Genomic DNA, 14,319 nt, shown 5'->3' on the forward strand with positions numbered 1-14,319 from the left:
ATTTTTCTTCCTTGTCAGTGGGTTCCAAATTATTTGTGCTAGCCATCTGCATCTTGCCCAGTGCATCTACATCTGGAAATAGAAAGGGCCCAGAATGCATGATCCATAATAGACTACTGCTGTGGATGTTTTTCTAGCGTATTTTGACATACATAGAAATGCGCATATGCAGTGTACGACATGGTAAACAAGGTGTCTGCTTCTGTCATGTACCCTGATGTTTAGAACTTCAAACACTGCGATTTTAAAAAATTGGGAGGCTCTATAAAGAAAAAGTAGCATGCAGTTAATTTTGGTGCATTAGGACCTGGGGCCAATGCCAAAGTTTTAGATACTGTTTACATTTTACAGAAGTGAACTGCTAGAGTAGTCAGGAGGGCACATCCTGTAGTCTCATGGCAAAGAGGTATACCTTTTCGTATTTCTAAAATTGTTGCTGATTTCCTACAGTGTGCAGAATAATGCTATGCATACTATGGGAGACAGTTATACATAACAGTAATGATCAGTTGCTATGAATATAGAAGAGTCAGAATAAAAACTAAGTAGCAAAAATGGCTTAGTCTATAAGCAGTTTATTTCGTTGTTTGATGCAGATATTTAAACCAAAAAGGAAATATAACTGATATAAGCGAAGAAAAATTAGTTTTCTATCATTTTTCTTTGTAGAGTTGAGCATCTTCAAAGAACTCTCTGTTCTTTAAACTGCAGTGTCATCTCAGTGCCCCCACTTTTGAGTTAATATATTTTTCTGATCAAAAGGACATTGATACACTTGTGCCAAGTTCCAGGTTTTACACATGGGAGTGTGTGTGTAACCAAGCTAGCACCTTGAAAGTCTTCAGGATAAAATTCGGAGCCATTTTGCACAGGAAAAGACAAAAAGGTTGGAAAAGGTGAAAGTCCAAAGATACCAATCCAGTCTCATTTAGAGTTTTAAATATTTTTTTCTGCCAAATATCATTTTGCCTATACTTCAGAATACATAAAGGAGAGGCTAGAAAACATCTTGAGGGTCAGACCTGCTAGAATATTCCTGTATTTCCTTCATTATAAAAGCTACAGTCAAAAAGTTCAAAGAAGGAAAAACTTGTTTCTGGTTCCAACTGGGCATAAAGGCAAGTATTGATCTAGCTATTCTGGTTTCACCCATTTCAGGATTTGAGTGTTCTGATAATTACACAGAGATCCTGTATGTTGTCACTGCAGAAGATGAGTAGAGTTTCCTTTTTCAAAGAGAAACTGTTGGTGAATGCCCTTTGTTTTTCTTATGGGCGGTTACAAGATTTAAGAGGAGTTTTTCTTTGTAGACATAGTAACTTTTTAATTTTAATTTTGTTTTCAGAACCTTGTCTTCAGTAGCCCCTGTAAAGCAGTGACTGGCTATTCAGATCATGTCATACATCGAAGGAGATCAGCTACCTCATGTGTACGGTGCTGTCAGGTGACTGAGCTGCCGTCCTTCCTGTGCATAGCCAGTCCACGGGTAAGTCCAAGTTAAGTTGTAAATTATGTATTTTCTATTGTGTTTTAAATCTTGTTAGAATTGTGCCTTAGGAACAGGATGATCTATTAGTTTCTTTTGGTTGGGTAAGACTTTTGTGAGGATATCCTTTTGCTACTGTATTCAATAGTGGGTTTTTTCATAGGGGAAGTGACTGTAATGTGTACTGAAGGGAAAAGAAAAACTTTAATATGCACCCAACAGGAGTTATGCTGAGATACATAGATTTTACTTTCTATCCTAATACCAAAAGCAGTAAAATTATGGAAGAGATTGGCAGGTTGATTATTCCCCAGTAATCTAAGGGGAGATGATATGGTATGATATGAACAGAATGGGTTGATTGTTTGGTCAACTCTGATGACAAAAGCAGGCTGAGGAGCAATGTGTTTTTGAAAAGGATCTTCATTTTCTCTCATTCTGTCAGCTTATGCTTCAAAAAGGAAACGCTAAATTGCAATATATAAGGATTATATGAGTTGGCATTTTCTAAATCTTTTGGATTAAGTGGTACTGCTTGAGATTGTCCATCAACTATTAACTGAATTTTGAAATTACTTCAGCTGAAGTTTCCTGGGCAGACACAAGAGACCTTCCTAAGTCTATGGCTATTGTTTTCATTCCATGTTGTTGGATCTTGACAAAGCTGGACAAAATGTACTTATCTTAGCAGGCTACCCAGATGCTATATTCTTTAATTACTGTTGATATAATTGCTGTAGGCTTGATCAAGTGGGGCTGCATGTGCGATTACGCATTGGCATCTGGAGAAGGGAGTATGGCAAGTAAAACTCTGCTTATCGCCTACATGCTCCTGTAGCTCAGTTCATCTGTGCCTGCAGGTCTGGGGCCCAGGAATCGAACTGAATTCTCAAGTCACGTATCGCTTCCCAGTCACAGCATATTACCTGGTTCAAGAACAAGCAGTTATTCTGAGAGTAAATTGTGAAAACCACTTCTTCAGATTGCTCTGATCTCTTGCCCTTTGTACTGAAATTTGCATTGCAGATGATGATGTTGAATACTTCCTATACATTAGGAAGAGAGGAGAGGGGTTCAGAAGACTAGATAGGAAGGTAAAGACGAGGAGAGATCATACCTAAATATATTCTAGTGAATACAAGTTGCTTGTTTTGGCTTGGGTGGTGTATAAAAATGATTAAGTGGAGGCATGGCTTTTTGTGTCTAGGAATACAAAGACTTAATTTTACACTTGTTAGAAACTTTTGGCAGGAGTGTAGAAGACCTGAAACAGCAGAAAGAGCACATATGTTCTGAGAAAAAATAGCCTTCTGTTGTTGTTTGACCTGCGATGAATTTGGGGAAGTTAATGGAGCGAATAATAGAAATAGGAGTGTATGTTTATGTAGCAGCTGGCAGGGGTGGGGGTAGTGGTGAGGGGGGACACTTTAGTGTTGTAGTTTTCTTTCTATGCAGGCAATTTTCCTGAGTGCAGACAGGCCTCAATCACAAAAAAAAGTAACTTGGAGGATGGATCTTGTATTCTTGTATTCATTAAATTGTTGATTAATTTGATTTAGAGAAATGTTGTTTGTTTTAGTTTAGCAGCTCAGTAGATCCCAGTGTGCCAGAGGTATTGTGGTCAGAAGTGGTTTTGGGCATCTCACTATGTCTGAAAGGTCAACTTTGTGTGGAGATAAATGCAGGAAGCATTTTACGATTACCCTAAGTTGGTGAATTTAAGGTGGCAATGCAGTCATGTATCCCTGTCACTGTATTTTTTTTTTTTTTAATGTATTTCTGAAACAAGACTGTTACATTCAGTCAGTTTGACAAGAACATTTTGACATAGGAAGGTTTAGTACTAAGGGTACACTACCTTTTGTTATGAGTAAGACCACAAAAAAAAGCCTGGGAAAAGAAAAACTTGAACTGTGCCATGACAAAAAGGAGAGAGGAGAAGCATGAACAAGCTTGAACGGAAGATTTTTTTGATCTGTTTCAGAAATGTGTTGGATTTTCTTGTAAGGCCATTTAAAAAAGACAGAGCTGTACCCTAGAAGTGTGTGTATGCATTTAAAAAAGTGTGGACCTGACAGAAAAGATAGTCCTCAGATGTCCAGTGCTACACAGGCATACTTCCTACATGGGAAGATTTGTTCTTGTAAATATAGAAGTTGCACTGAGGCGCACACAGAGTTTGTCTCAATATTGTCTCCTACTAGCTCTTCCTTTAGCTGAAGTACTATTGAAATGTAGCTTATAGAATTTTATGATGTGATTTTATTTTTCTTTTTAAAAACCTAGTGTGCGAATCTCTGTATTGATTTCAGTAGATAAACCAGATTTCTGTGTTAGAAAACAGTCTGCTCTGTTTTGTGTGTAGTGGCTGCTGGTCCTAGGTGTCCTGTAAATAAATCTGACAGGTGGTCTGTGCCTGGAAGAGTATTTGTTCCAGTCTATCCAGTGTAGAAATACGAACTGAAATGTGACGATTAATAGTGTTCTTTAAAAGAAACAACCTAAGTCGGTACCGTCGTTGTGGTCTACATCACTCTTCAGGGAACAAGACATGAATTGTGAGAGGTTTTTGCCCTCTCCTGCAAAAGACAGTCCCATGCTTTGACTGCAGATGGCAGCACGAGATAGCATCAACTCTTAACAGTGTCTAGTAGCAGGAATGTATACAAAGTCTTATTTAACACAGTCCCTTTCAATTTGCAGTGTTTCATATGACTGTGTGCATAGACTTACAAGCCAATCCGGTTTAAAAATTATAGAACGGTTTGGGTTGGAAGAGACTTTAAAGCTCATCCAGTTCCAGCCCCCCTACCAGGAAGGGACACCTTCCACTGGACCAGGTTGCTCAAAGCCCTATCCAACCTGGCCTTGAACACTGCCAGGGAGGGGGCAGCCACAGCTTCTCTGGGCAGCCTCTTCCAGTGTCCCACCAAATAGCTCTTGGCATCTTGCAAAACAATAGCTTTACCATTATTGCTACAATTTTGTATGCTTTTTGATTGTGCTTATGAATCTGTTTAAGTGCTTGATTTGCCCTTGCCACAATAAGTCTCTGTGAGATTAATTTCTGCTATTGGAAGAGAGCTCCTGTAGAACAGGAGGGGCCACAGGCTTCCACTGAGAAGATCTTGCTTGATACCTTTCACTTTGAGTTAGCTGGTAAATGTTCAGAGAGCAGCAGCCAACATCTAAGATAGCAGGCAGTCTGTCCAGAGGTGTGGGTTGATCCCTTCATCTTAACAGTTTTAGAGTACAGTATTTAAAACTGTTGATATTTAAGCTATTTTATTGCTTATCATTTAGTTAAGCCATTAAAATATTTTCGTTTGCATGGTATGATGTTGTATATGTTATTCTCAGTATCTAGCAGTAAATTGTGTCATGCCAGAGTAACCTGTACCAAACAATTCATTATCCTTCAAATTCATAAAGCTTATTGGCTGCGGTACAGAGGTAGTTCTTCATTGCATTTAATGTTTCAATTGTCCAGTTATCAAACCAATTCCAGCCTTTCTTGATTCTCCAGAAACTCAGCTACTTAATGTTTACCATCAAACCCTGCAGACTCCCGTGCTGTTTCTTCCTATGCAGCTGTCTCCTTTAAAACGTGAAAACTTTCACAAGTTTGATTTCCTTTGTGTTCCTTTTCATTTGTTATTTTGCTTTTCATAGCCCCCTAGGTAATGTGTTCATTTTGCCGTATTAGGATTCATGATAATGTTTTTAACTTACATGAGTCTACGTGGATGATTTTTTTTTTTTAATTGTGCTTTTGAAATAAAACCAATGATGACTGCTAAAGTAGTGATTTATTTGCTTCCTATATTGGTGAAGAAACCAACAAAGCATTGCAAATTTATGACTTTTCTCTGTTTTAAGCCCATGCTGTAAGGTTATTTGATTATACTAGGTTTTATTTTCATTTTTGAGTGAGTTACAATGTGTTATTAAGTCTCTTGATAGTATGTGAAAGTTTCTACTAGCTTTCTTTTGTAGATTAGGTTATAAATAGATTTTGTAAATGCTTACCCCAGAACCTTGGCCCAAAACAGACCTGTATTCAGAAAAGACAGGAGGAAGTAGTTGGTGGTCTGCATTTTTGTTGGAAAGATTCTTGTGCTAGATAGTGAATTGTTGTGTATTTGAGTTAAAGCGTTGTAATTGTTGTATTTGCTTTGGATCATGCGATTTAACTCTTGGTGAAGTACCTGAAGAAAAACCCAGCAGAGTAGGCTGTCCTGGTATGTACCATGGCTCAGTTATGCTTTGGGATTTTATTACTTTGGTATCTTGAAGTTGTCCCTTACCCTAGTAAGGGAGATATAAGAGAAAGCTATATATTGTACAAAGGACAGGCTTGTCTGCTGGAGGACCTTACAGCCAGTGGGCATACAGCTGTCCAGCTAACATGTACCTTCCACACGCCATCCAGATTTGGGTAGGTGGGGCAGAGCAGGGGGAGTTAAAGTGATGGAGCCATTCCAGAATAGCTCACATAATGCGAAATCAGAGTTCCTGTGTTTGCAACACTGGTCTGTCCAGCTGGGTTGTATGTACTGAAGCAGGTAGTAAGGCAAGGGATTCATGGAACGGCCAGAAGAAGGTCACCCTGTGCTCACTTGCACTGTTTCTGTCGCCCACTTGTGTTCAGATCAGCTGTCAAGCCCAAGAAATGTGCTGTTCCAAAATGGGGCTGTCTTCCTGTTGATTTTTTTCCTTTCTAACTTGTGTATCTTCCTGATTTTAAATTACCACATTAATTTCTGTTAAGGACGATATGTAAATCTCATCTGTGCTAGGTAGATACTTGACTGTGAAGGGCAAACTAAAAAATAAAGAAATCTAGGCAAAATGAGTGGTGCAGCAAGGATATTATTCTCTTTGCTATCAGTTGTGTAGCATTTGGCCCAAGGCATTGTTTATCTATCAAAAGGCAAGTAGTCTGTGCTTGGTCATTCATAGGACTGTTTTTTGTGGTGTGGGGAGATGTTGCATCTTTGCTTATTTTAAGCCAGTTTAAGATGATTTTGCATTTGTACATGTCAGTAATTATTTGACTTTTAAAATTTGATCCAGTGGGAAGGTGCCTGAACTGGGAATTTGGGGATGAGGGGAAATCTGAACAAGACTATTGATTATTATTTTACTTGTAGGTAACAGCTGTGCCACTGGAGTTCTACTGCAATGACCGAAGTGCAGAATATGAGCGCAGAGCACTAAAGGAAGGAGGAAGTCTTGAAGCAAAGCAGTGTGTACTCAATGGAGCCCCTGAGCTAGCAGCCGAGTGGCTGAGGCAGTGCTCCCGGTTCTTCCCAGAGTATCCAGGAGGGCTATTAGGGATCAGACCTCAGAACGGCTGGTCTTTTATCAGGATACCAGGTAAGTTTGGAGGTTGTCATGGGAGCAGAGATGAGATAAATATGAACATCTGCTCTTTGGTGGTAATATGCTTGGTTATGGGCTTTTTGAGTGGTGGTGGGGTGTGGTTGTGTGTTTGTTTTTCCTCCTGAGTGAAAGTTAACCCTAGTATCTTAAAATACACTGTGATTTCATATCCTCTGTGTGGAGTAAAGCTGTCAATGGATACTGAACAAGTCTAATACAACTTTTCTGATGCTTACAAACCTCTCTTAGCATGTCAGCTCTGCAAATGACTGTAAAGAGATGGATTTACTTACTAAAGCACAGTCTGCTCTCACAACCAAATACTATTTTGAGGTTGAAGACAGAAAATTGCAGGAAAAGTAACAGCTATACCTTGCCTCCTAGTGTATTGGAAGACCTTCGTATTGATCTGTGAGATCTTTTGTTGGCCTTCCTAGTGAAGGGACAAACGTTATTTGTACCAGTTTGCCATGAGAAGGATGGGTTTGGGGAGCAAGTTCAGAGGAAATTGGCCTGGAAGACAAGGCATGAGGGATTTACTGAGTTTCAGCTGGAATAAGACTTAATTCATATTTCCTGGTAAAGTGGGGAAAAAGTTACCAATGTACTAGTAAAGTAAATGCACTTCATTTTTTCCTAAAATTAAAGTAATCCAAGATTTGCTAGAATTTGATTGCCAGTACTGCAGTGACTTTCATGGGCTGGACACACTAGCTATCGGAAGATGGTCCTGAGCAGTGAGCAGGGTTCTGCAGAAAGTACTAGAGATCTGAGAGATAGCCAAGAGGAAAAACAGCTTACACTGCCAGATGCTAAGTTATTCCCAGACCCTTTTGGGTCAAGGATGTTTGGCAGGGGAAGTTAGTGCAGTAAAAGGAAGATGGCCTTTTGCTTGCTGTAGTCCGGTTTAAGAAGGTACCTCATAAGTACTTGGAGTCATTTGAAGCACATGCATGTTTGTGTCTATGTAATGGAGAAACCATTTTTTGTGAGCTTGCCCTAGATTAATGTTCAATGACAGTTCATGATTTTGTAGTTTCTTCAGGAATTCATTGAGTTGTTTATCAATTATTTGGAAACAGCAAATGAATTGCAGTAGCAGAAAGGAGGAAAATAGTAAAGGGATTAATTAAGGTAGAAGGCATAGATAGAGAAAGGAAGAAAAGTAGCTGGTGTAGAATGGAGAGAGGGCTGCATTCTCTCGAAAAGACTTCCATTTTAAGCTGATTACTTCGTCATCAGCAAAAATTTGTAGAGGAATAAAGATGAGGTACAGGAAGCTTACAGAAGTGAGTGAATAGGTGCAAGGTTAGGCAAATGTTTGTCAAAGCACAACAAAGAATTTGGTTGGGATAAGTGTGTTATGTAAAGCTGGCTTAATTAGGAGGAGGTGTTGGAGCTAAAAGTGGATTTAAAAAAAAGTAGTTTTGTACAGCTGTGTTTTACTTAGGTGGAAAGTAGCATTCAAACCTAAACTTAGTCAAAGAGGAGAGGACACATACCACAACAGGACAGCTGTGTTTGTACATACAGGAGCAGGCACAGTGCATTACAGAAAGTGACTGATGTGCTGAAGGAGCCATTTACAAGGCTCCGGTCTAGCAAGTGTCAAATGGAATCGTAGGTGTGAAGGTCTGCGGTAAATAGGTGCCAAGAAGAAAAGAGGATACGTACTCTCCTAACCCTGATCTATCCTCTCCCAGACTCAGCGTTCCCAGTACCCTGGCAGCAGGCTCAGCTGCGATCACTGTGGGAATCTCTTGAGGCTTTTCCTGTTCTTTGAAAGAAAAATGGTCCTGGATTAAATGGCAGGAAGTGTCTGAGTCCTTTTAGCATCGATAAAAAGCACCGGCCTTACTGGCTGTTTACTGTGAGAGCCAGCTAGCTCCTCATTGACCCCATTGTGCTGTGCAGACTGTCGGGAGGGGAACCAGGGGTGTCAACTGGAACCCAGACTTTATCTCTCTTTCCTCTGCTTTTTGCATGTCCAGAGGCACTTTTTCTCATTCTCCAGAGAGCAGTGAGCCCAGCTACACTCATCGGCCAGAGCCTCCTGACAAGGGTTATTTTGAGTCACAGTCATTTGTAACTGTTCTTCCCAGGCCATAGGATCCCACTGTATCCCCTTGTAGATAACTTGTGTGCATATCCCTTCGTGGCCGGAGGCAGGGACTCTCTTTCTTTCTTTCTTTCTTTCTTTTTTTTTTTCTTTTTTTTTTTTTTTTTCCCAGACTGAAAGCCATATAATATGATTTGACCATTACTTTCTTTTTGATCTAGTTCTCTTACCTATTTTATACAGTGCTGAAGAACCCAAAAATTCTGTCCTAGGGAAAGTTCTTTGATGTGCAGTCCAGGACGTCTATCTCCTGACCTGCTTAAAACTTTAAAAGTTCATTTGATGCTATTAAAAAAAAAAAAAAAAAAAAAAAAAAATCCAAAGACATTGTAGTTGGAAGTTTTCACTGATCATTAAAAATGGAAAATGTAGAATTGCCAGTTTTGGAAATCCCATTTAAAATGAAATAAACTGTCTTTTTCTTCCCCCAGGGTAAAAGGGAATGAGAAATATAAGTGAGAGAAACTAGAGGTGGAAGACACTTTCTGCCACTATCCCCCCTCTTTTGAGTAATTACGGTGTTTTCTGAAGATGACATGAATAAAGTAACACATTTTCTGTTCCCGCTTTCCAGAATTTGTGCTTTGAAGCACTAGGTGGCAGGCTTAAAGCATGCAAAAATATTTGATCTTGGAAAACACAATGGTATCAAGATAGCATGCAGGTTAAAGACAAATGGTTTTCTCTTCCAGAGATGATAAATCTTTTTTTCGTTAGTTCTGTTTTGCTTTCCTAAAAGAATAAAGCAACCCACTTTCTAACCAGTGCAGTCTGCTCTGATGCTGAGCTATTGGACAAATTATGACCTCTTAACAGGTTGCTAACTTTTCAGACTGTAAGACCGTCTGCAAATAAGTTCTTTACTTGTAATTTGCATTTTATTGCTATTTAAAAATAGTAACGTACACAATGGAGACCTGAGGAGCCAGCAGCAAAGGACACACATCATTTCCAGTTACCAAACTTAATTCTACGTATTCATGCCTGTGTGAGGAAAACCAGGAGCATTTTAACTTTGGAAACTTGCTAGTGTGTTAATCTGAGTCAGTCGAGGTTGACTTTTGAACAGACCCTGTTTGTTCTCTCAGTTTCCTTCCGGTCAGATGGCTTTTGGTTAATAATCATGTTAGATTGTCATGTATATCTAGACTTTTCATGTTGTTTCACTCAATTCATTCTGAAATAGCAAGCAAGCTGACCAATTAGAATAAAAGCGGAATGTCATGGCTGTATGGATTTAAAGGGAAGAATAGCATTTTGTATAAAGAGTAAACATTCATTCTGTGCAGAGTTTTTGGCTTACATAGACCTATTTTTAAAACCCAATAACCATAAGTCATTTCTATTTTTACTTAATTGCTTAAGTTCAAAGTTTAGTTTTCCTTGGAAGAATGCATGAAACTGTTAACTATTTGTATGTAATTGAGACTGAGTTCTGTTCTACAGATGAGTGTGTCATCATACATTGTGTTACACTTTGAACAAGTGCCAGCCTGAGCTTGTGGTCTTGGGAGTTTTCCTTGCAGTATGTGCTTGGCTTGGCTCTCTAGTTGATGGATTCCCTAAGGTAGTTGCTAACAGTTCAAGCAATGATGTGGCACTTGCACTCCTGGCAAAGCAACAAGATCGCTATCAAAAAGGGAGAGCAAATTGGAGAAAAAGAGTGATTATCTAGATGGGCAGACAAACAAGAAAGAGCAGAGCTCCCTTGTCTTGGATTCTTAGCTAGTGAATTGCAGGACCATGGCCCTAAACTTACCAAAGGAGAGAGCATTCACAGCATTGGCTTATACTGCAAATATAATAACTAATAATTTTTTTGAAATTCAGAAAGCAGGACTGCATCTTCTCATGTCCTAATGTAAATCCCACTAATTCCAGTATCAAGTGCATTATTTATATTTAAGCTGAAGGATATTTTTGTCAGAGTTCTTGGTTGACATACTGAAGCAATGAAGAATCCACCATGTTTCTGGATAAAAGTGTTGCTGACTAAATTTTCCTCAGTATTGGAAGAATGAGAGGGAAGCATGCCTTGCTTTTACAGTTTTAACAAGTCACTGGATACTGTGCCTCTCTCTCCTAGTATAAAGTTCTCTTCAGTTGTTAAAAACCAAAAGAACAACCTTGAATAGTGCCAGTTGCTCTTTGAAAAATTGAAATGGATCAAGCTTCTAAACTCCCTTATTGCAGGAAAAGTTTTTGAACACACTGAAATCATGGAGATTTTTCATGAACACTTTCTGGTTTTCACAACCTTTCTGAAAGGTATACTAAACCTAGGCAGGTCATTTTAAAAACCATCTTTTGAATTAGGTATAGAACAACAACTACATTCCTGCTTTTCTCAGCAAACCCCTGGCTGTACATGCGAAAATCAGACTTAGACCTCTGTGCCACATCACTGCACTTGGGCACTCATGGACTGTGTTGCTTGCTGTGCTCATAAGATCTTTTTAGGAGTGCTGTTGTGTGATCTGTACTCCTCTTTTCCACTAGGTATATTAAAATGCATGGTGCTCAGATGAATGAATTTTTTGTATATACTTTTTTTTTAATTGGAATATCGTGCAAGACAGTTAACTGCCTTACAGAAAGCTGGATTTTCTTCAGCCCATCAATTCATTCTGTGCTATGAGAAGCCTGCAGAAGTGTTACCTGCTAGACGTTAGAGAGTGGTACCTGCTAGACATGTTGAAAATATTTGGATTCTGTACTAGCCTGCACCATCTGCAGTTGTCGACTTTCCGTTTTGGCTGTAAACCTAAATTCAGACATCTCAAAGAATAAAGAATCATCGGTGGCCTTTCCAACAGATAACTTTTTGGAAGAAATTTCTCTTCATCCTCTTTCAGCAGTAATGTATTGTTTACTGAAGTTTATGTACAGAATGTGCCAACAGGAAGATGTCCTTCCTGAAAAATACTTCATGAGCAGTGCTGAAATAGAGAGGACATGAAGTATAAAATCTGAAGTGACTTAAAAGATTGCCATCTGGAAATATTTCTTAAACAAAAAAACCCCACCACAACCCAAAAAGTGGAGGGCAGGGAAGAAAAAGAAAAGTTAGGGCAGTGCTGTGAAGGGGCTGTTACTTTACAGTGACCCAGAGAACTGTTCTTCACTTTCCATGTTGGTGAGGGGTTTGATCTTGAAAGTAGATCTGTGGAGAGTAAGTCTGAAGGTCAGTAGCAGATAGCAGCAAATGTCCAAAGGACAGCACTTTAATGTGTGGAGAAAAATTTTTTCAACTGTCAAGGCATGTTGTGGTTATTGAACTGGTGGGGGAAATGGCTGTCCAAAAAAGGATTGAATCCATACTCGTGAAGAGATCAATCTGTGATGCAATTTTGCCAAGTGGGTGTATTCATCTACTCCCATCCCAGCAAAAGAAAGTTATTGTTAACTGTCTGATTGTACGTGTCAGCCAGAAGGGATGTTGCAGTTTCTTCCATCACAACTCCTTACTTTAGGAATGCAGTGAAGTAGTAGGAAAACTTAGAAGTTAACTTGTTGCATGTAGCTGTTTTGGTTTTATTAGTTACCTGCTTCTCTTCCATTTCTTTTTAGACAAAGAGAGTCTGATCACTGACAGTGGAAAACTTCATGCTCTTGATCTTCTGTTGACACGGCTGAAATCTCAAGGACACAGAGTTCTCATCTACTCCCAAATGACACGGATGATTGACTTACTGGAGGTAGGAGGGCTATAGCTTACAGAAGACAAATTCTGAATATGCAGATTTAGCAACCATGTTTTGGAGAAAATACTGTAATTTGGATGCAGCAAACTTGGTGTGAAATGATTGTACTGAAGGATACCCAGTAAAATGCATTAATGTGAGAATATAAGAGCTGCCATACAAAGTTAGGCTTAAGGTCCAGCCTAGTGTTGTGCTTTCACCAGTATACAACAGCCAATGGGGAAAATGTACAAAAATAGTGATATTTCACGATTAATCTGCCAGTGTCCAGCAGCTTGCAGCTCAAGGGCTTTCTGAGCCAGATATGCTTTCTGTATATTCAGTAATCCTAAATGGATTCTTCTTTCATTAAATTGTTCACTTGCATCTTGACTCGTTGTAAATTTTCATCATTGGCACTGCCCTGTGGGAAGGGCTTGCATGGCTTAATTATCCTCTTTTGCTGAATTTGAGCTGCTTCCTTCTATTTTTATTTGATGCCCATGTGTCCTTTTACTGGAAAGAAGAGGGAGAACAGTGATTAATTTTATGTTGTTTATGTTGCATGTAATTTCACAGACTTTTACTGTTTCACTCTCTCATCTTATTCCTGGGCAGAAAGTTGATAGACATTAATAACAAGAGGTTCTCTGACATATATGATAGGAAAGAAATTAGGAATTAAGTCATTACTCATTCTTTAAATACAGTCAGCCTGCCTCAGAAGAAAAAAAAAAAAAATCAGTATTGATTAGCAACCGTGTCACCAAAGAGCTTGTCTGAAGAGACATCAGTAGGAGAGCTATTAATTTGGTTACCTGTTGGTAATCCTTATAATGATTAGAAAGATAAATTCTTTTATTTCCCTGGGCCTTTGTTGAAGACAGCAAAGTTTGAGTTTTCAGCTGGATCTGAAAAAAGCAGTATCTTGTATCACAATGTCTCTGTCCCTTGTCAGTGAAGGATTAGTAGCAATAATTTTATGACTATCTAATTCTGAGTAAGAAAATAGGAAACTTAATATACATTAGCTTCAAAGAGGCAATCCTGATAAAGTTTCCTGGCTGTGAATACATAATAGGTATGTTTTTGCATTTGCATAATATTTGCATTTGGCAGTATAATTTCAGTAGTGCTAAAAGAGCAGGATCCTGAGATCTTTCACTCATTAGTCCTAGGTGTACATGGGCTCCCTTAGCAGTGTTTGACATGGGATACTGTCTTCTCCACAATAAAGTGAAGAGAAAAAGTGAGAAGCCTGAATCAATAGCTGCCTAAATCATGAGTCCTGTATGAGCAAGAGTGCATTTTAAGGTCAGCAGTTGATAGCTCAATAATGAATCACAAGCTGAATTTAGTTTTTGCTGCTGTGAGGAGAAACAGAACTTGCATGGTTGCAATTCTGTATTTTGGCTCTTTGCCTAGCATCACGTCATATGCCTCTCTCTTTGGCAAACACTGGACATGCTGCAGGTTTCTTGATACCCTGCGTTACACCATGAAGCTTATAAAGCTGAGTGTTTAGTGGGTCTGTCTGTTCTGTTAGCATTCTGTTTTAATAGCTTGGGAGCACACCATTTTGCTATTCCTCCTCCTAAATGCTCAACTTTACTTGTTGGGTTTTATTACCCTAAGAAGCCACCTGC

The 14,319-nt window shown here is 39.0% G+C and overlaps 1 protein-coding gene across 1 annotated transcript in view; it reads left to right on the forward strand.

Annotated features, from left to right (window-relative positions):
- Positions 1-14,319, forward strand: part of INO80 (INO80 complex ATPase subunit) — a 59,222-nt gene that overhangs the window by 28,771 nt on the left and 16,132 nt on the right. Inside the window, exons 24-26 of the mRNA XM_086462363.1 lie at positions 1,346-1,486; positions 6,640-6,865; positions 12,561-12,688. Of these exons, the coding sequence (XP_086318489.1) occupies positions 1,346-1,486; positions 6,640-6,865; positions 12,561-12,688 (495 nt within the window). The remainder of the gene's footprint in view (positions 1-1,345; positions 1,487-6,639; positions 6,866-12,560; positions 12,689-14,319) is intronic.

Source organism: Leptosomus discolor, chromosome 3 (genome assembly GCF_034619465.1).
Source record: "Leptosomus discolor isolate bLepDis1 chromosome 3, bLepDis1.hap2, whole genome shotgun sequence".
Lineage (NCBI taxonomy): Eukaryota > Metazoa > Chordata > Aves > Leptosomiformes > Leptosomidae > Leptosomus > Leptosomus discolor.